The sequence below is a fragment of the Triticum dicoccoides genome, chromosome 7B (assembly GCF_002162155.2).
Source record: "Triticum dicoccoides isolate Atlit2015 ecotype Zavitan chromosome 7B, WEW_v2.0, whole genome shotgun sequence".
Classification (NCBI taxonomy): Eukaryota; Viridiplantae; Streptophyta; class Magnoliopsida; order Poales; family Poaceae; genus Triticum; species Triticum dicoccoides.
This window is the reverse complement of record NC_041393.1, coordinates 557,279,690-557,303,017: the sequence shown is the minus strand read 5'-3', so window position 1 is coordinate 557,303,017 and position 23,328 is coordinate 557,279,690. Positions and strand designations below refer to the sequence as shown.

The 23,328-nt window shown below is 43.4% G+C and overlaps 1 protein-coding gene across 1 annotated transcript; it reads left to right on the top strand.

Moving 5' to 3' along the window:
• The first annotated feature begins 5,616 nt into the window (after positions 1-5,616).
• Positions 5,617-7,477, top strand: LOC119338194 (exopolygalacturonase-like). The gene is made up of 3 exons (XM_037610503.1): positions 5,617-5,845; positions 5,931-6,239; positions 6,378-7,477. The coding sequence occupies exons 1-3, from the start codon at positions 5,645-5,647 to the stop codon at positions 7,128-7,130; spliced, it is 1,263 nt and encodes a 420-aa protein (XP_037466400.1). The 5' UTR covers positions 5,617-5,644; the 3' UTR covers positions 7,131-7,477.
• The last annotated feature ends 15,851 nt before the right edge of the window (positions 7,478-23,328 follow it).

The window sequence follows — 23,328 nt, the reverse complement described above, 5'->3', positions numbered from 1 at the left end:
AAGAACGACCAATGCAATTATAACACATAAATATAAACTTAATTTATGAACATGGAAATATATTAATACGTTTATTATTGCCTCTATGCATATTTCCAACATTAGCAATGCGAGCTTTGAGGTGGAATGGGGAACCGCCGGCAGCCCATGTACGAAAATAGCCTCCAAAGCCTGATTCTACACTAGAGCGATGCTCTACATTGTGCTTTAGAATAATTATGATTTGTGTTTTTTTGTGAGCATCATCAAAATTACAAGCCTAGCTAAATAATTATAAGGAAAGCGCTTCCGGGAGGCAACCCATCAATAAAGTTTTTACCTTCTGTAACAAGAAATATATTTAAGTTTTACTTGAATAAAATGCCAGAAATTCCAATAGCAAGTTAATATTGTAACTGTATGTGTTGCTGTGCTGAAATAAAAAGTTTTTTTTGGATAATTAACAGAGCATGCTAATATCATGATATTTTTTACATAGTGCACCTTTATGAGTTCTTTGAAATTTTGATTTACAAAAGTATTGATTGCATGTTCATATTTACTTATTGTCATGTTTAGACTAACTGATGTTATAATTGTCTTTAGTTGCTTAGATTCGTATGTGGAAAGTTTAAAATTGTGTTGCCATACCATAGCTAATGGTGGATCATAACTTTATGATCAGTTCACAACAAGGCATGCTTAGAATTAAATGATATTTATACTAACCTATCACACGATTTCTATGTAAGTTTTATGTGGACGAAGTTTTACAAACCGAGGGGGTATAGTGATATGAGAGGAATCAGGAAATGTAAGCGCTCATGCATGGGGGTGCCCAAGTCATCCCCAAGAAATATTCAGGAGATCTAAAGTTTCTAAGTTTGGGAATGCCCAAGGCACCCACCTTCTTCTTCAACAACTATCAGTTTGTCTTAGTTGGCTCTATATTTTTATTCATTCACATGTTATGTGCCATTCTTGGAGCGATTTTGCTTTTTGATCATTAAATCATCATATCTGATCATTTTTTGAACGAAAGGGGTTCCCCCCCTGCCCCATTTTATAGAATGACGCAGAACACATCCACTACAACAAGTTCAGATGACCACAACTCAGAAAACACAATAAACAAAGCTAAGGCTGAAGGGTATAACTACCCTCCTACATCCAACATGAACGAGAGCGGAAGCTCTCTCACCACCAGGGAGGATCTACTACATAACCATCTTTTTATTATAGAGCACAATGAGAACAGGAAGAACGATCGAGCACATATGATATACTTTTTTTGCTTCGTCCAGGTGCACTGAACACGTCTTCATCCTTACTCATTGACCCCTTTTGTTCATCTCCAAGCAATCTGAAGTAGTTCTCCACGTCGCTTGTCCAACAGGAGGATGCAGCGCCGCAACAGTGTTGCTTGTGCATCGTCGCAGAGAAATTTCCATTTCCAGTGTTGCTTGGCAAGAATGCATTTCACATCACTCCATTTGCGCCCCTGAAAACATAATTCATTTCTCAGTCTCCACAAGCTCCACAAGGATGCAGATATCACCAAATTCAACACTGCATTTTTCTTATGTGAATGCTAGAAAGCAAAGATATTTTCAAAGCTAGAAATCCTGTCATTTTCAAAGAATTCAGAGATGAACTCCCACACTTGATGGGCTACAACATAGTCAACTAAAAGATGTTGGACAGATTCATTTTTTGCACAAAATAAACAAGAGGGGTCATCCACTTGTCTCCTTTTTGCTAGGTTGTCCCTAGTAAGGATCTTATTATAAGAACACAAGCAAAGAAAAGCATGGATTTTCTGTGGGCATAGAATCTTCCACATTTTTTCACTGATAGCAGAAGCTATCCCACTAAAGTTAATCTGTGTATAAAAAGATTTCACCGAGTATATACCATTAGGCTCTAGGGACCAGATCGGTGTGTCAATGTCATCTAACGAGGGGTATTGTTTAATCAATGTAATTAGCTGTTCCCAGGGATCCATACCAGCTTGATCAACACACCTTCTAAACATCATTTTTAGATCACTACCATTTTACACTTGGGCAACTGTGCACTCAGTATGGTTACATTTGTTAAATAAGTCCCAGGATTGCACTTTAAGGGAACAATCCCCTGCCCATGTGTCATGCCAGAAACTAATGAGTCCACCATTTCCTAATTTCCACCTGTAAAAGGTTTTGGCCGTAGATAGGGCCCAGGTGATACTCTTCCATAAAGTAAATCCCACTTCACCTTTTGCCCAGAGGAGATTAGGAGAATTCGCTCTATATTTATGCAAAATGATTTTCTTCCAATCTGCTTCAGAGTTGTCAAAAAAAAAACTTTTTTCCCACGAAGCCAACAAGGCCATATTAAATTCTTTTATGTTGGGGATCCCCAACCCCCCAAATTCTTTCTTCCTAGAAATCCCAGTTGGCCAAATGGTATTTGTGTTGATCACCCAAATTCCACCAAAAGAAATGGGCCATCTGGGAATTGATAGCGTTGACCGCCCACTTGGGAAATTTGATCACAGACATGAGATATGCAGGAATGCTAATCACATAGGTACAAAGTAAAATTATTTTTCCTTTATAAGTAAGGAACCTCCCTAACCAACCATAAATGCTTTTAATAATTCTATTAATGATAGGTTGAAGGTCTTCTCGTTTAAGTTTATCATAGTGAATAGGCACTCCAAGGTATTTGATAGGAAAAGAACCAATTTTATAGTAAAAAATCTGGGCAAATTTCTTGGCAACTGCCTCCTCCACATTGATGGTCATCAAATCACTTTTGTGAAAATTAATTTTCATCCCTGAGTGATTTTCAAAACAGGACAAAATTCATTTAAAATTTCTCGCTTTATGGACAATCTTTTTCAAAAAGAGTATGGTGTCATAAGCATATTGCAGACTGACCACACCCCCTGGAATTACTTGGGGCAAAAGCCCAGAAATCAGGTTTTGAGAAGCAGCTTTTTAAAGCATTTTGGTAAAACCATCAACTACTAGTTTAAACAACAAGGTGGAATGTGGGTCCCTTGCTTGAGCCCCCCCCCCCCTACAAAATGAGGACCAGTAGTATCATTAATCCTCACACTAAAAGTGTTGTGGACTAAATTATTTTTAATCCAGGAAATCCACTTTGGGCCAAAACCTCTAGAGTGTTGCATCTCAAAAAGGAAATCCTAGCTAGCTCTATCATAGGCTTTTTCATAATCCAACTTAAGCACTAAACCATGAGATCCAGATTTTTTTACCTCATGAATAACTTCATGGGCCATCACCGCACTCTCCAAAATGTACCTAATTTTAATAAATGCAATTTGGTTAGAAGAAATCAACCTATAACCAATAGGGGAAACTCTGTTGGCCATAGCTTTAGAGAAAATCGTAACACCACAACTACTCAAACTAATAGGTCTAATTTTTTTCATGTCTTTTGCATCAGGCTCTTTGGGAATAAGAACAATCAAAGCAAAGTTTAATCTATGCAGATCCAATTTACCCTCTCAAAATCTTTCACTAAGTCCATAAAATCAGTTTTAATCACATCCCAAAAAGTTTGGTAAAACAGGAAAGGTAGAGCATTGGGGCCAGGGGCCCTATGAGCATAAGATCCAAAGATTGCCTCTTTGATCTCCTCCTCAGAAAAGCTTTTCTGCAGGTGGTCATTTTCCTCCCGAGTAACTAGATCCCCTTCCTCACAAAAGGAAGGCCCAAGACTGATGTTATGTTTATTTCCAAAACCGAATATGTTTTTATAAAAGGTAGTAGCCACATCCAACATCTCTCTTGTAGTATAAACATGGCCATTTTCTCCCATTAGTCCAGACAAGTGGTTCTTGCTATGTCTATGATTGGCTAAGGCATGGAAATAAGCATTGTTCTTGTCCCCATCAATGATCTTATGATCTTTGGACCGTTGCCACAAGGAAGTTTCTTCTTTACGCCAAATATCCGCAAGTTCTTTTTTAACCTCTTCCATTCTAATTTTATCACTATCATCAAGTTGTTTTTTCTCAGAAAACACGTCAAGAATGTCAAATTCAAGAAAAAGCTCTCTCTTCTTTTTCTTAATCCCTGCTTCGATATTAATACTCCACCCTTTATCTTTCTTCCTAAAAAGCCTACTCTTGTTCATCCACACATCCATCGCACATATTCCAGGAACAGGTGTATTCGAAATGTCGGTGACCAAAAATTTAAAGTTTGGGTGGTCAAGCCACCATTTCTCAAAGCGAAACATTTTTGGGGAGGTAACCCTCTGAGCACCCGTGTCAAGAATTAAAGGAGTATGATCACTCCCTATTCCAGGGAGAGCAGTTACCACCAACAAAGGAAAATGAGCATCCCAGGAAATAGAAACAAAGAGTCTATCTCTAACAGCAAAAAATGGGGATGTCTTGATTATTACGCTAACTTCTATTAGCAATATTGATTTTCATAAGGGACCATTTATTTATCCAGTCATTAAAAAAATACGAAAATTGGTTGTTAATGACCCCATTGTTCTTATCAGCACTAGATCTGACCAGGTTAAAACCACCACCTAGCGAAATTAGGTAATTAAGTTCAGACATAGTTTCATGGAGCTCAGCAATAAAATCCAATTTAAACTCGCTATAAGCAGTACCATATATAGCAATAAGATGCCTGATAAACCCATCGCTTTTGTTTTTAATAGTCGCAACAATGCATATTACTTATTTACAAAACCAATAACCTCAAACAAATCATTTTTCAGACCCACAAGGACCTACACCCCCCAGCCGTGTTTACAGCAGGAAAGCTATGCCAAGTGAACTCATCCCTGCCAGAAATACTCCTGAGGACGTGGGTATCTATATTCTCTATTTTGGTTTCAAACAAACCAACAAAATCTAAATGATTGTTGTTAAGGAAATCTCCTAGGCACTGTATTTTACCAGGTTGTCCTAGACCACGTATATTCCAGAAGGCTCCTATCATTTAACTTTAAAAGGATGAGACAAGCCAAAAGGCTTCTTCTTAGTATTCAGAATTGGGTTTTCCACACCTAGATCAGCAGTGCCACCTGATCTACTAGGAGAAAGAACACCAATCTCTGTATGTGGGGCAACATCATTAATATCCTCTAAATCCAAACTATCAGGGAGAACAATCTCAGGATTAACATAAGCAAACTGAAGACATCTAGCTTTCTCATCATTAATTAGCTCTAAAATAATATCATCTTGTTCTTTCCTATTATTACCGATGCACAAGTCAACTTTAGTAGTGTGAGAAACAAGTTCATGAGGTTCCATGTTAGCAAATGATTTACCTTTGAAAGTAGTTGGGATCTCCATGTTTTTGGATCACATCTGATCACTATGAATTGGGAGAGCTTATGTGTGATCATGCCTTGAGAGAAACACGAGATGGAGCTGGAGCTGAATTTTCAGACACGAGCAACATAGAATCGAAGTAGCAAAGGTGATCCAAAAATAACCAGTGGACAGCAACCCGGTTTAGCCGGCAACCACAACCTGAAAATAGCAAATGAGCATGCATGCCATGAGCATAGCGAATAATCAAACCGAACACCTGTCGCCCCTGAACAGATGTGTATATAAGGTTGGGCTCTGAAGCTCCTGGCCTGAAAAGGATCAAGGATCGAGGAGGATTCCACAGCCAAAATGGCGTTCAGGAACGTTGCGATGAGAGTCTTGTTGCTCCTGGCGGTGGTGAGCGCGGCATATGCTGCCAAAGGCAAGGCGGAGAAGAAGGAGAGCGCAGATGGTCCGGCGGCGTCCGGTCCGGCGGCGTCCGGTGAGGGCGGGGAGTACGACATCACCAAGCTCGGCGCCAAGCCCGACGGCACAACGGACTGCACCGAGGTACGTAGGTGCTGAAGGAGAGAGAATATAAGAATGATGATGGATCGATGGATCATGTGGTGGATTGCATTGCAATTGCATGCAGGCGGTGGAGGAGGCATGGGCCTCGGCATGCGGTAGCACCGGGAACCCGACCATCATCATCCCCAAGGGTGATTTCCTGACTGGAGCTCTGAATTTCACGGGGCCGTGCAAGGGCGACGGACTCAACATCAAGCTGGAAGGCAACCTGCTAGCTTCCAACGACCTGGCCAAGTTCAAGTCTAACTGGATCGAGATCATGCGCGTGAAGAAGCTCTCCATCACCGGCAAAGGCAACATCGACGGTCAGGGCAAGGCCGTCTGGACCAAAAACAGCTGCCAAAAGAACTACAACTGCAAGATATTGCCAAACGTACGTACGCGTGCATAACATTATACAGTAATAATTAATTGTAGGTATGAGTATTCGTGCGCGCATTCTGCTTAGTATCAATGCAAGGAAATGCTATTCGTATGTACGTAAATGTGCATGCATACATGTACCATGCAGTCGTTGGTGCTGGACTTCTGCGACGACGCGCTCATCGAAGGCATCTCTATCATCAATTCCAAGTTCTTCCACATGAACATCTTCCAGTGCAAGGGCGTGACCGTCAAGGACGTGAAGGTGAACGCGCCCGGGGACAGCCCCAACACCGACGGCATCCACATGGGCGACTCGTCCAATGTCAGCATCATCGACACCACCATCGGCGTTGGCGACGACTGCATCTCCATTGGCCCCGGCTCCACACAAGTCAACATCAGCGGCGTGACCTGCGGCCCAGGCCATGGTATCAGCATTGGCAGCCTCGGGAGGTACAAGGACGAGAAGGACGTGACCGACATCACCGTCAAGAACTGCGTGCTCAAGGGCTCCACCAATGGCCTCCGCATCAAGTCGTACGAGGACGCCAAGTCGCCCCTCGTAGCATCCAAGATCCACTACGAGAACATCGAGATGGACGACTCGGGCTACCCGATCATCATCGACCAGAAGTACTGCCCCAACAAACTTTGCACCTCTAAGGGCGACGCCGACAGGGTCACCGTCAAGGACGTTACCTTCAAAAACATCACCGGCACCTCCGCCACCCCCGAGGCCGTCAGCCTGCTCTGCTCCGAAAAGAAGCCCTGCGAAGGCGTCACAATGTCCGACGTCAAGATCGAGTACTCCGGCAAGAACAACAAGACTATGACTGTCTGCACCCACGTCAAGGTCACCGCCACGGGAGTCGACAAGGCCAACACATGCGACGCCTGAACCATTATACCACCCTGCGCGACATGATTTCTTTTCTCGGTATTTCCATTTTCGAATCCACCTAGTGTACTAGTCCTCTCTGTTCTTTTCTTCTTTTTGCGATCTCGGTCATTTCTCGGTCAAGACTCGAGAGAAGATACAGAGCAAAGCCAGGAGATCGTCATTTAGTTTACTTCATGGATTGATCACTTACCTTTATGTAGCTAACACAAATATATGTATGTGCCAGCTCAGAGCCACTTGATCCATGTAGTTTTGACGATTTTGGCTTTTATTTGTCTTGTTGATACTCGTGCCGGCTGGTAAACCCTGCCGGAATGAAGGCATTTTATTTATTTATTTTTTGATCTTGTGATTTATTGGGTACTGGTTTTCACATGTTACCACTCTTTATCCTTTACTTGCAGATTCACTAGTCAAAAGTGGTCTACTCAAATACAGCAGTATGGCCTCATCCACCTTCTCATTACCTTTGAGATTTTCAGAAATAGGCATGAATTGAGTGGAGAGAGTGGCATGGAAATTTGTAGACTCCCCTTATGAGATAGGGATTTCTATTTTGATGCTCCTCCTTCCTTAGTTCTTGCCCCGCTCATCTAACATCGCTCACTTTTGCCCTCCTCTACTCACCTCCACCTCACAAAAGACCAATCGATGCATTGCCGTCGGGTCAAATCCATTGACCGTTACCTCGCCCGGTACCGATGCATGGGAGCGACTTGTACGACTACATGCATTCACATGATAGGTTGTTTCCTACGACACATGTATTATTGATTTCGTGTCACTGGCCGTTTTCTACACAGTTTGTGACTGACATGTGGGACCCACCGTTATGCAAAATTGAATTAGTGTCGCCTGTTGTTTCCACATAGCGACTTCTCGCGTTTTCGTACACATGTAGTCGCATCGCCGTCGCCCATTAATGGTGGGTTAACGCCACAACCCACCCCCTGCCATATATGCAGCCACCCATCCCATTTCGCCGCTTGCCTCCACAACCTTATTTGCTGCCACCACTGCAGGACAAACCCTAGCCCTCCTCTCCCACCTCCTCTTCTGCACCCATGGCACGACCGCGCAACATCACAGTCCATGAAGCCGAGCTGCTCGCCAGTTGCGACATCCCGACGCCGCCGGACACGCGTCTACTGATGGGATGGATTGTGAGTCAGGGGTCTTCAGGTGGCGCTTGTCCCCGTCGCCGGTTTGATCGCCTTTGCACGCGCCATTTGCCGGTTTCGGGCAGGTCGGACGCCGGAGGAGAGGGTGCATCCGGACTTCTAGCCAAACGATCATTATGGGCGCAGATCCTCGCCTAGGACCACACCGCTCAGATCCAGCAGTTCGACGACCCCAACCCGCTACCTCGTAGAAACATCGTCGGGTGATGTGCATTATGGGATGATCTTAGCCTTGAGATCGTCATTGTCGCGTGCCGCTCGTAGGTTGACAAAGAAGATATTTTCGAACTTCGGAATAGGGTCGCACAGAATTTGTCGTGTTATTCAAAAAAATTATGATTTGTATGAATTTTGTAGGCCAAATCAAACTGATAATTCGACGAGACTTGCAAAGATAACTTAATCACACATAAACGAATTCAGAGGAGATTCAAATATTTCTCATAGGTAAACTTGATCATAAACCCACAATTCATCGGATCTCGACAAACACACCGCAAAAAGAGTTACATTGAATAGATCTCCAAGAAGATCAAGGAGAACTTTGTATTGAGATTCAAAGAGAGAGAAGAAGCCATCTAGCTAATAACTATGGACCCGAAGGTCTATGGTAAACTACTCACAACTCATCGAAAGGGCCTTGGAGATGATGTAGAGGCCCTCTATGGTCGATTCCCCCTCCGGCGGAGCGCCGACGAGGCTCCAAGATGGGATCTCACGGATACAGAAGGTTACTGCGGTGGAAATAGTTTTTCATGGGCGCTTTTGATGTTTTTGGGTACATGGGTATATATAGGAGGAAGAAGTAGGTCGGTGGATGCTCGAGGGGCCCATGAGGGTGGGGGGCGCGCCGGGCACCCTCGTGGCCGCCTCACTTGTTTCTTGACTTCCACTCCAAGTCCTCTGGATCACGTTTGTTCCAAAAAGATCACTCCCGAAGGTTTCATTCCGTTTGGACTCCATTTGATATTCCTTTTCTTCAAAACACTGAAATAGGCAAACAAACAGCAATTCAGGCCGGGCCTCCGGTTAGTAGGTTAGTCCCAAAAATGATATAAAAGTGTAAAGTAAAGCCCATAAACATCCAAAACGAGTAATATAATAGCATGGAACGATAAAAAATTATAGATACGTTGGAGACGTATCAAGTACCGGCGAAGTCGTTGCCGGGCTGCATGCCTAGGAGGAGGCGGTGATGGAAGTCGTGCACCAGCAGCTCCAGGGCCGCGAGAGCCGGCTCCAGGCCTTCACCCAGAGCGAGCTAGCGCTGACGCGGAACCTGGAGTGCGCCGTTGTGGTAACGTTCTTTCTTTTTGCTTGATTCGCGGTGGGTCAGTGGGGTCGCGCCAGCGGACCCACAGGGTGTAGCCCCCGAGGCCCGGGCCGGTTGCGGAGCATCCATGTTAGGTCTTATATGCGTCTGTGATTTCTGCTAATACTTACTCCTTGCAGCATATGGACCGCCTGCGAGTCAGCATGCACAATCGGCTGCTGGAGAAATACCGCGCCGTCAAGGCATAGCTCGCCCCTAAGGAGGAGCTGCTTCGTCTGGCTGCAGGTGTGTCTTGCATGCTTCCAGTGGGGGCGCTGATGTGCCCCCACTGGGTGTAGCCCTCGAGATTCAGGTCGACTGTGAAGCAGTTGGGTCGAATCTTAAGGCGTTTTTCTTCCATCCGGTGGCTGACTTGAAGCTTTTGCCCTGCAGCCACCACGACCGAGATGCCGGATCTCTGAACTCGGCTAGTCGAAGCTGGCCAGTAGTGCTACCAAGCCGCCACAGACAACTGCCAGATCCAGGCCGAGGTGGAGCGGCTGAAGGCAGAGGCCGTCAAGGTGTCAAAGGCCCATCAGGCAGAGCTGGGCTGGCTGGCGGATGAGCATGGGAAGGCGATCGCCGAGCTGAAGGCGGCCGTTGAGAAGAGCGCCGGGCTCGAGAAGGAGCTTGAGGACCGCAGCCGCGCATCAGTCCTCGAGCGGAATGGTATGTTGTGCGAGGCGCAGCATCTCGACGAAGTCCTCCTTCGTAAGTATCTATCTTACTGTCCTGTCGGCCTTCGAGCCGTCCCAACTTTTGCATATTTGACCGATTCCCTTCTTTCATGCACCAGGGGCCTTCCCGGAGATGCAGGAGGCGACAGATGCAGCCGTGTGTCAACCCAGGCGATGATGGGGAACATTGCATGGGAAACAAAAAAATTCCTACGCTCACCAAGATCGATTTAGGAGATGAACATCTACGAGAGGAGATATTGCATCTACATACCCTTGTAGATCTCTAAGCGGAAGCGTTAAGAAATGCGGTTGATGTAGTTGAACGTATTCGCAATCCAATCACGATCCGTCCCATGAACTACTGATCCAAGTGCCGAACGGACGACACCTCCGTGTTCAACACACGTACATTTGATGACGCCTTCACTTCCTCGTTCCAGCAAGAAAGGATGAGCACGACGACGTGGTGGCGGTGGTGGTGGAGGAATCCCAGCAGGGCTTCGCCAAGCCAAACAGAGAGGAAGAAAAACTACAAGGGAGAGGAAGGGTAGCACTGTGGCATGAATAGGTGCGACTGCCCTCCCTGTCCTCGTCTATATATAGGGGGAAGGGAGGAGGGGTGCCCCTAGGGTTTCCCCTAAGGGGCGGGCGGCCACAGATGAGGGCGCCTAGGGTTTGGGTGCCCCCCAAGCCAGGGGGAGTCAGCCCTAGGGGGGCGCACCACCTCTCCTGGTGGTCGTGGGTTGAGGTGAGGGGCCCGAATAACCCCTTAGTGGGCTGGTGTGCTCCCTCACCTTGGCCCATGAGCCTCCCCCCAACACTTGCTGAGGCCCCCGAAACCCCTTTTGGTTCTCCTGGCCATAACCCGATACCCCCGGAACAACAAGTCCATGGTTGTCTGCACCCACGTCAAGGTCACCGCTACGGGAGTCGACAAGGCCAACACATGCGCCGCCTGAACCATTATACTACCCTGCGCGGCATGATTTCTTCTTTCGGTATTTTGGATCCACCAATCGTACCAATTTCTCTTCGTTCCTTCTTCTCCTCCTCCTATTTTGCGATGCTGGTTGCTTCTTTGTCAGGAGAAGACCCAGAGATGATCCTTTAGTTTTCTTTATGGGTCGATCGCTTACCTGTAGTTAACAAACAAATACATGTATGTGCTGGCTTGCTGGCTCCGAGCCATTTCATTGATCTAGTTTTGACAATTTTATTTGTCTCGTTGATACTTGTGCCCTCTGTTGGAAAAGGCAGTGCCTAGGAGTCGCTTAGGCACGCCTAGGCGCTAGGCAATGGACAAACGCCTCGCCTAGGGCATAAATGGAGGTCTAGGCGGGGCAAGCAAGGAATTGCCTACCCAAGCAAGAAATCATGCCACATACTGCACTGATATGCCAAACTGGATATATTGCAATGGCAGTAGATGACAATTAACTTATTTATATGCCCTAAACTAATATCAACACCCATATAATAATCACAAATACACTACGAGTAAAAACTATATTACCGCCTAGGTTGCGCCTAGGGCGCTTAGGCACCGCCTAGGCACTAGGTGAAGGCCAACCGCCTCGCTTACGCCTACCGCTTTTTCCAACCTTGCTTGTGCCACTATTTAGCCTCTTTGTGCCGGTAGCAACAAAAGTTCCTTGATGATTTTGAGATTTATTACGTTTTCAGGTCTTGCCACTCTTTAGCCTTACTTGCGAAGTCACTACTCTATTCCCAAAAGTGTTCTACTCGCATTCAACAACATCGCCTCATGTCCCTTCTCATTTACCTTTAAGATTTTCAGAAATAGGCATGAATTGGGTGGAGGCGATGGCATGAAAATTAGTACTCCCAGCCATCATATTAATTGATGTTGCTTTAGTACAACTTTGTGTCCCTTATGAGATAATTTACAGACTGGATCAAGACATAATGAGCTTGTTCTCAAGCAAGATTCCTGAAAGCCTATGACAAAATTGAGTGCAAAATTCACTATGAACAATGCGCATGCAAGGCTTCTCCTGAAAAAGGTGAACTTGGATTCAAAAATTTCCGAGCGCAGGACATGTTAGTGTGAAACTAAACAATGATGTTGGAAATTTCTTCCACACTCATACACAGTCAAGACACGGTGGTATGTTTTCCCATTGTCGTTTAACATTTTTGTGGATATGCCTGTAGCTACTACTAAGTGAGCTATGGAGTGTGTCCAGATTTATGCGCTCATACCCCATTTGATTGATGATAGACTTTAAGTTCCTATGTAGATGATATCCTGATCATCTGGATCACAATACATAAAGCGTGATAAATCAATAGTTGAGACTATATGGTTTTAAGAGACTGTCTGGTTTTATCACGGTAGATGTACTCGTGAAAGTTGTAAGTTCATCGCAACTAGTTGGTAGCTTGAACGGGGTTGATCGGAAAAAAATTACACGAGTTTACCCAGGTTCGGCCCCTCACAGTGGAGGTAAAAGCCTACTACTGCCTGATTGATATTGATGATGATCTCGATTACAAGGATTTGCTTTCGCTACCTTACTTTCGAGAGGTTGTAACTTAGCCCTTGGATCGTGTACTGTTGGAGAGTTTCATTGTTCTTCTGCACACAGTGTTGCAGCTCTGTCAGACCACCCGGTCACTTGTGCGTGCCTTCGAATGTTTTCACAAAGACTCAGTCCAGGTCATCCTAGCAGTAAATGCTGCCAGGAGGAAGCTGGTTGAGCCAGGCTCTTGCTGACCCAGCAAGCATCAGTGGCAGGTGCTTTATGGTCACATTGTCATTGCCGTCGCCTATCTACACATCCACTCAGTAATCCTCCAACCAAGTTTTTGGCTTCGACTCGCCGGTGAATTTGCTAATCCCAGCCGCCAACCTGAAGTTGGCCGGAATGTCTGCGGCATAGATATACTTGTTGAAACATTCAGGCCTTGAGGAAGAGGATCCACTCGGGATGTCTCTGTCAAGGCCGTCTCTCTGGGCCCAACCCCTATCGACCAAGCTCTGAGCGAGAATGGATCTCGCATTGAACTGCGGATCCTGGTAGCCAGTCAGAAGGTGTGGAGGGCTTGTCCTATCCTCGTATAGTCGCCTGTCCTCATAGGGCTAGTGATGTGCCTGTATGTGACGTCCCGCAGAGGGGGTGTCCGAGTGCGATGATAATTGTCGCTTCGCCAGGGAGGAGTGACATGTTCATTTCTCCAGTCTTTGTACTGATCTCTGTGCAGGGGGTGGGCCACATGCCTCAGAGGGGGTGACAGTCTGTGTCTTCTAGGTGCAATTAGACTATGAGCCGACTGAACTGTCTCAGCACAGATGGATGCGCTATGAATGCGATCGCGAGACTGCGAAACGACCATGTTCTGGGACATGGTTGTCTTCAACATCACTTGGATCTGCCGAACCCCTTCCCCTGCTGCCGAGCCGGAATGCTGGATGGAGTCAGTGATTTGGGTTGTTGCTGCCAAATTTTGCAGCGGGGTGTTGAGCACTCCGTAATTTCGGAACTGGTTGCTCAAAAACAATTGTTGCCGGTGATACGTCTCCAACGTATCTATAATTTTTTATTGTTCCATGCTATTATATTATCCATCTTGGGTGTTTTATATGCATTTATATGCTATTTTATATTATTTTTAGGACTAACCTATTACCCTAGAGCCCAGTGCCAGTTTCTATTTTTTTCCTTGTTTTTGAGTTTTACAGAAAAGGAATACCAAACGGAGTCCAAATGAGCTGAAACTTTACGATGATTTTTTATGGACCAGAAGAGACCCACGGGGCATTGGAGATGGACCAAAGGAGTCCCGAGGCAGCCGCAAGGGTGGAGGGCGCCCCCCTAGGGTGTGGCCCCCCTGCCTTTCCGCTGCCCGTAGACCCCTAACGTGAAACCGACGCAAAACATTCTTATAAATCCCGAAACCCCCAGAAATAAACCTAGATCGCGAGCTCTGCCACCGTAAGCCTCTGTAGCCACGAAAAACCAATCGGGAGCCCGTTCGGCACCCTGCCGAAGGGGAAACCATCAGCGGAGGCCATCTTCATCATCCCGGCTGTCTCCATGACGAGGAGGGAGTAGTTCACCCTCAGGGCTCAAGGTATGTACTAGTAGCTAGGTGTTTGATATGTCTCTCTCATGTTCTTGATTTGGCACGATCTTGATGTACCATGATCTTTGTTACTATAGTTAGATCATATGGTGTTTCTCCACCTCTACCTTCTTGTGATGAATTGAGTTTTACATTTGAGGTTTCACTATTATCGGATTGAATACTATTATGGATTTGAGAACACTTGATGTATGTCTTGCGTGGGATACCCGTGGTAACAATGGGGTGTTCTATTGATTCACTTGATGTATGTTTTTGCACTCAACTCGCGGATCCCCGAGGTGAAATTGGGGTAATCTATGCATAGGGGTTTATGCGTGTTTTCGTTCTTCTTTCTCCAGTAGGAATCTTGGGGAAATCTTTGAGGTTCTTTATGTTGGATTGAATATTATGAATCTGAAGTTGTTTGATGCATATCGTATAATTGACCCACGGATACTTGTGGTGACATTGGAGTATGTAGGTGACATTAGGGTTGATTGATGTGTATCATCTGGTGTTATTTTACTACGAACTCTGGGGCTGTTTGTGACACTTATAGGAATAGCCCAATGGATTGATCGGAAAGAATAACTTTGGGGTGGTTTCGTACCCGACAAGCAATTTCATCTTGTGTTCTTCGCGATAGGAACTTTGAAGTGACTCTTTATTGCACGTTGAGGGATTGCCATATGATTTAACTATGTTATCATTGTTGAGAGAACTCGCACTAGTGAAAGTATGAAACCTAGGCCTTGTTTTCAAGCATTGCAATACCGTTTTTGCTCATGTTTGTTACTAGTTACCTTGCTGTTTTTATATTTTCAGATTACAAAAACCTATATCAGCCATCCATATTACACTTGTATCACCATCTCTTCGCCGAACCAGTGCACCTATACAATTTACCATTGTATTGGGTGTGTTGGGGACACAAGAGACACTTTGTTATTTGGTTGCAGGGTTGTTTGAGAGAGACCATCTTCATCCTATGCCTCCCATGGATTGATAAACCTTAGGTCATTCACTTGAGGGAAATTTTCTACTGTTCTACAAAACTCTGCACCTGGAGGCCCAACAACGTCTACAAGGATAAAGTTGCGTAGTAGACATCAAGCTCTTTTCTGGTGCCCTTTGCCGGGGAGGTGAGTGCTTGAAGGTATATCTTTAGATCTTGCAATTGAATCTTTTAGTTTCTTGTTTTATTACTAGTTTAGTCTATACAAGAAAATTACAAAAAAATGGAATTGAGGTAGCCTCATATGCTTCATCTTTTTTGTGTCTTTTGTGAAAATGATGGAAAGGAAAATTGTGCTCAAGTGTTAGAAGAAGAAGTCAATAAAATGTTTGGCACTGAATTTTTGAATGATGAGCATGATTGCAATGTTGTTAGTATGAATTCTTTGAATATCCATGATGCTAATGATATGCAAAGCCACAAGCTTGGGGATGCTATGTTTGATGAAAACGATATTTTTAGTCCCCCAAGTTTTGATGAGCAAAGTTATCATGATGATAGCATGCCTCCTATTTATGATGATTATGTTGATGAAAGTGGATTTGGAGAGGTCATGACTTTATTTAGTGATGAATCCACTATTTTGGAAGAGGTTCCAATTGATTATGAGAACAGAGTTGCTATCTATGATAATTGTTGTGATGACATGCATGCTATAAATTATAATGATAACCATGTAACTTGTCATCATGATTTTAATTTTCAATTGGATTATGCCTCACATGGTAGTTATTTTGTTGCGTTTGCTCCCACTACTATGAATGAGAAGAAATTTACTTACGTAGAGTAATAAATTTTCTATGCTTGTGGATCATGAAAAGAATGCTTTATGTGATAGTTATATTGTTGAATTCATTCATGATGCTACTAAAAATTACTATGAGGGAGGAATATATGCTCGTAGGAATTGCAATAATATCAAGTTTCCTATCTATGTGTTGAAAATCTTGAAGTTTTGCTTGTTTTACCTTCCTATGCTAGTTGATTCTTGTTCCCATAAGTTGTTTGCTCACACAATCCCTATGCATAGGAAGTGGGCTAGACTTAAACGTGCTAGTCATATGCTTCATGATGATCTCTTTGTGTTTCAATTCTTATCTTCTATGTGAGCATCACTGAAATCATCATGCCTAGCTAAAAAGGCATTAAAGAAAAGCGCTTGTTGGGAGACAACCCAACACTTATACCTACTATTTTGGTGTATTCACATGATTATGCTACTGTAGTAATCATGTTTTATAGCTTTTGTTTCAATAAAGTGCTAAGTAAAGCCTTTGGGACAGTGTGGATGATAGTTGACTTGATTCTGTGCAAAAACAGAAACTTTTGCGCTCAGTAGAAGAATTTCTAAAATTCACTGGAGTGTGACAAAATTCTGAAATTTTGACACATGATTGAAATAGAAATTATATATGTTGTCCTAATTTTTCAAATATTTTGGACTTAAATAAGTATGGTTGTTGTTCAAATCATTATAAATTATTCCGTTTTTGACAGATTCTGTTTTCCATACATAGTTTGCTTGTTTTTGTGTTTCCATAACTTATATTAAGTGATATAAATTATGGAAATGATAAGGTACATTAGGCATTGTGTGAGAACAATTATAGATCTTGTCTTGGCATTACGAAAGTGAATGATTTGTCTTTATCATACTAACCTATCTCACGAAGTTCCGTTAAGTTTTGTGTGATTGAAGTTTTCAAGTTTTGGGTGAGATATCAATATGAGGAGAATAAGGAGTGACAAGACCCTAAGTTTGGGGATGCCCAAGGCACCCCAAGTTAATATTCAAGGAAGATCAAAGCAACTAAGCTTGGGGATGCCCCGGAAGGTGTCCCCTCTTCCGTCTTCAACATTATCGGTAACCTCACTTGGAGCTATATTTTTATTCGTCACATGATATGAGTTTTGCTTGGAGCGTCATTTTATTTAAGTTTTATTTGCTTGCTATTATTTTATAGAATAATGTTTTGCATATTTTAGTTCAATAAAAGGTCAAGTATTGCCTTTACCATCGTTATTTTACAAGTCTATATGTTGCTGCTTTGAAAACAGAAAGTTTTCTATCATTGTCTGAATTTTAAAAAAATGTCGGAACGTGATAAAATTTTGAAATTTTTACACAGTAAGGCTCAAGAAATTTTCTACAGTGTGGTAATTTTTTATAATTTTTGGAGTTATAGAAGTACAAATTTTCTTGCATTTTTTAGAGACTATTCTGTTTAGACAGTTTGCTGTTTGTATTGTTTGCATATGTTTGCTTGTTTAATGATTCTATTTGATGATAGAAGTGTTAAATATGCAGAGGCATTTAGTATGCAATTTTAAATAATAATTTTAGTGATTTTGTACAGTAGAAAAAGATAAGGTTTATGCATTGATTTATACTAACTTATCTCACAAGTTCTTGTTGAGCTTTATGTGGATGAAGTTTTCAAGATTTAGGGAAACTGTGATATAAAAGGAATTAAGGAGACACAAGAGCTTAGGCTTGGGGATGCCTAAGGCATCCCTAGTTAATATTTCAATAAGTCTCAAGCATCTAAGCTTGGGGATGCTCCGGTTGGCATCCCACCTTTCTTCTTCAACAATTATCGGTCAGTTTTGGTTGAGCCTAAGTTTTTGCTTCTTCACATGATATGTTCTATCCTTGCAGTGTCATTTTATTTTGTTTTGCTTGCTGTTTGAATAATATCCCAAGATCTGAAATTCTTAAATGTTAGAGAGTCTTCACATAGTTACATAATTATTCGACTACTCATTGATCTTCACTTATATCTTTTGGAGTAGTTTGTCATTTGATCTAGTGCTTCACTTATATCTTTTCAGAGCACGGCGATAGTTTTATTTTGTAGAAATTGATTAACTCTCATGCTTCACTTATATTATTTTGAGAGTCTCTAAACAACATGGTAATTTGCTTAGGTTACGAATTTAGTCCTAATATGATGGGCATCCAAGTGGGATATAATAAAAACATTCATATAAAGAGCGTTGAATACCATGAGAAGTTTGATTCCATATGATTGTTTTGAGACATAAAGATGTTGATATTATAGTCATGCTAGTGAGTAACTGTGGATTGGTAGAAATACTTGTGTTAAAGTTTGTGATTCCCGTAGCATGCACGTATGGTGAACCGTTATGTGATGAAGTCGGAGCATGATTTATTTATTGATTGTCTTCCTTATGAGTGGCGGTCGGGGACGAGCGATGGTCTTTTCCTACCAATCTATCCCCGTAGGAGCATGCGTGTAGTACTTTGTTTCGATAGCTAATAGACTTTTGCAATAAGTATGTGAGTTCCTTATGACTAATGTTGAGTCCATGGATTATACGTACTCTCACCCTTCCACCATTGCTAGCCTGTCTAGTACCACGCAACTTTCGCCGGTGCATTACACCCACCATATACCCTCCTTAAAACAGCCACCATACGTACCTATTATGGCATTTCCATAGCCATTTTGAGATATATTGCCATGCAACTTCCATCGTTCCGTTTATTATGACACGCTTCATCTTTGTCATATTGATTTGCATGATCATGTAGTTGACATTGTATTTGTGGCAAAGCCACCGTTCATATTTAATATACATGTCACTCTTGATCATTGCACATCCCGACACACCGCTGAAGGCATTCATATAGAGTCATATTTTGTTCTAAGAACCAAGTTGTAGTTCTTGAGTTGTAAAGTAAATACAAGTGTGATGATCATCATTATTAGAGCATTGTCCCATGTGAGGAAAGGATGATGGATACTATGATTCCCCCACAAGTCGGGATGAGACTCCGGGCGAAAAAATAAAAAAAGGGAAAAAAGAGAAAAAAGAGAGGCCAAAGAGCCCAAAATAGAAAAATGAGAGAAAAGAGAGAAGGGGCAATGCTACTATCATTTTTCCGCACTTGAGCTTCAAAGTAGCACCATGATCTTCATGATAGAGAGTCTCCTATGTTGTCACTTTCATATACTAGTGGGAATTTTTCATTGTAGAACTTGGCTTATATATTCCAATGATGGGCTTTCTCAAATTTCCCTAGGTCTTCATGAGCAAGCGAGTTTGATGCACACCCACTTAGTTTATTTTGAGCTTTCTTACACTTATAGCTCTAGTGCATCTGTTGCATGGAAATCCCTACTCACTCACATTGATTTCTATTGATGGGCATCTCCATAGCCCGTTGATATGCCTAGTTGATGTGAGATTATCTCCTTCTTTTTGTCTTCTCCACAACCACCATATTCTATTCCACCCATAGTGCTATATCCATGTCTCACGCTCATGTATTGCGTGAAAGTTGAAAAAGTTTGAGAACATCAAAAGTATGAAACAATTGCTTGGCTTGTCATCGGGGTTGTGCATGATTTAATACTTTGTGTGATGAAGATGGAGCATAGCCAGAATATATGATTATGTAGGGATAACTTTCTTTGGCCATGTTATTTTGAGAAGACATGATTGCTTTATTAGTATACTTGAAGTATTATTGTTTTTATGTCAATATTAAACTTTTGTTTTGAATCTTATGGATCTGAATATTGTTGCCACAATAAAGAATATTACATGGATAAATATGTTAGGTAGCATTCCACATCAAAAATTCTGTTTTTATCATTTACCTACTCGAGGACGAGCAGGAATTAAGTTTGGGGATGCTTGATACGTCTCCAACGTATCTATAATTTCCGATTGATCCATGCTATTATATTATCCATCTTCGATGTTTTATATGCATTTATATGCTACTTTATAATATTTTTCGGACTAACCTATTAACCTAGAGCCCAGTGCCAGTTTCTACTTTTTATTTTTTTTTGAGTTTTACAGAAAAGGAATACCAAACGGAGTCTAAATGAGCTGAAACTTTACGACAATTTTTTATGGACCAGAAGAGACCCACGGGGAATCGGAGATGGACCAGAGGAGTCCCGAGGCAGCCACAAGGGTGGAGGGCGTGCCCCTGCCTTACCGCTGCCTCGTGGACCTCCCTGACGTGAAACCGACGCCAAAAATTCTCATAAATCCTGAAACCCCCAGAAAGAAACCTAGATCAGGAGTTCCCCTGTCGTAAGCCTTTGTAGCCACGAAAAACCAATCGGGAGCCTGTTCCGGCACCCTGTCGGAGGGGGAAACCATCACCGAAGGCCATCTTCATCATCCCGGCGGTCTCCATGATGAGGTGGGAGTAATTCACCCTCAGGGCTAAGGGTATGTACCAGTAGCTATGTGTTTGATCTCTCTCTCTCTCTCTCTCTCGTGTTATTCATTTGGCGCGATCTTGATGTACCGCGAGCTTTGTTACTATAGTTGGATCATATGGTGTTTGTCCCCCTCTACCTTCTTGTGATGAATTGAATTTTACCTTTGAGCTTTCACATTTATCGGATTGAATACTATTATGGATTTGAGAAAACTTGATGTTTGTCTTGCGTTGGATACCCTTGGTGACAATGGGGTGTTCTATTGATTCACTTGATGTATGTTTTGGCACTCAACTCGCGGATTCCCGAGGTGACATTGGGGTAATCTATGCATAGGGGTTGATGCACGTCTTCATCCTTGTTTCTACGGTAGGAATCTTGGGGCACTCTTTGAGGTTCTTTATGTTGGATTGAGTATTATGAATCTGAAGTTTTTTGATGCATTCATATAATTGACCCACGAATACTTGTGGTGACATCGGAGTATCTAGGTGACATTAGGGTTGATTGATGTGTATCATATGGTGTTATTTTACTACAAACTCTAGGGCTGTTTGTGACACTTATAGGAATAGCCCAATGGATTGATCGGAAAGAATAACTTTGAGGTGGTTTCATACCCTACAAGCAATTTCATCTTATGTTCTCCGCGATAGGAACTTTTAAGTGACTCTTTGTTGCACGTTGAGGGATTGCCATTTGATTAATTATGTTATCGTTGTTGAGAGAACTTGCACTAGTGAAAGTATGAACCCTAGGCCTTGTTTTGAAGCATTGCAATACCCTTTTTTTCTCACTTTTGTTACTAGTTACCTTGCTTTTTTTATATTTTTCAGATTACAAAAACCTATATCTACCATCCATATTACACTTGTATCACCATCTCTTCGCCGAACTAGTGCACATATATAATTTACCATTGTTGATGTGTTGGGGACACAAGAGACTCTTTGTTATTTGGTTGTAGGGTTGTTTGAGAGAGACCATCTTCATCCTACGCCTCCCACAGATTGATAAACCTTAGGTCATCCACTTGAAGGAAATTTTCTACTATCCTACAAAACTCTGCACTTGGAGGCCCAACAACGTCTACAAGGATAAATTTGCATAGTAGACATCAGCCGGCTCCAACTAGAGCTCGACTACTGATGGGCATGGTTGTTGTGTGCTTTCTGAAGCCGCTCAAGGTGAACGCGCTCGGCCATAGTGGCTGAAGGCATAGACTCAAGGGCCATAACCTTGGGAGTCATCCCCATGATAGGGGTGCGCAAGGCCTGCTCGTTCCTCCAGCGGAGTTTTTCCCATTGCTCCCGAGTGAGGGGCTAGGGAAGGTACTGCTTGTGGCTGGCCGGGTGTTCATCCCCGAGATTATTGTTGACATGCCCACGTGAAACACCATCCAGGCCATCGCGAGCGCCCGTGAATCCAGGGGGATCGTGCTGCTCTATGCCGACCATCAGAACCTCCACCGCGGACTCAATGCTCTCGCACTCGGATTCATATAGGTAATCCTAGTGGAGACAAGCGAAAAGATCAAGGGCATGCTCATCAGGCTCGAGCACCTCCACTTGCTCGGCCGTAATCTAAAAGGCCATGGAGTGTTTAACCCAACGCTGAAACCACGAGTGCCCGGAGCGCTTGGGATGGCGTCTAGTTGGAAGACGGGGTTCCGCCCGGTACGGGGCCGATAGCTGTCAGAGAAGGACTCCATAAGAAGATGTGCGGAAGTGCACTGCCCCCCAGACAGGCAGTGACTCCATGTCCGTCGGGGCTTCCCCAAGCAACGCTTAATTGTCAGCGATGAAGTCGAGAGTGCCGAATCGGATCTCATCACCGAGGATCATTATGATGATGAAAATTCCACTTGCACCCGATATTGCTAGAGGTGTAGCCCCATGGTGCGCACCAAATGTCGAGGCAACAAATATTATAATGAGTAATAGGGGTACGAACAAGGGCAAAAACTAGCTATGGCACATGCATAAAATTGGGATTTAAGGAGTTTGGGCCCCACTCGGAGAGGTAACAACCGTACGTCTCGTGCCCTGAGGCTTGTGTTTTCTCTTGGGGTATGTGATTATAGTGGGTTGCCAATCCTTGTCATGGTATTGGAGGGGAGCTTATATAGAGTGCTCCCGCCCTCATTAATGCTATGTTACAAGGGGAGATAAGAGGGGGAGTAACTATGGGCTTTACTGGTAACTGTAGCTATAACTACACTTGAAGTCCAGTGTTAAGGCTCTCAAATGTTGCACCTCCTGAGGGAGTCCTGGATTAAGGGGTCCTCGGATAGCCGGACTATATACTTTGGCTGGACTATTGGACGATGAAGATACAAGATTGAAGACTTCGTCCCGTGTCGGGATGGGACTCTCCTTTGCGTGGAAGGCAAGCTTGGCAATTCGGATATGAAGATTTCCTTCTCTGTAACTGACTCTGTGTAACCCTAGCCCCCTCCGGTGTCTATATAAACCGGAGGGTTTAGTCCGTAGGACAATAACAATCATAATCATAGGCTAGCTTCTAGGGTTTAGCCACTACGATCTCGTGGTAGATCAACTCTTGTAATACTCATATCATCAAGATCAATCAAGCAGGAAGTAGGGCATTACCTCCATCGAGAGGGCCCGAACCTGGGTAAAACATTGTGTCCCCTGCCTCCTATTACCATTAGCCTTAGACGCACAGTTCGGGACCCCCTACCCGAG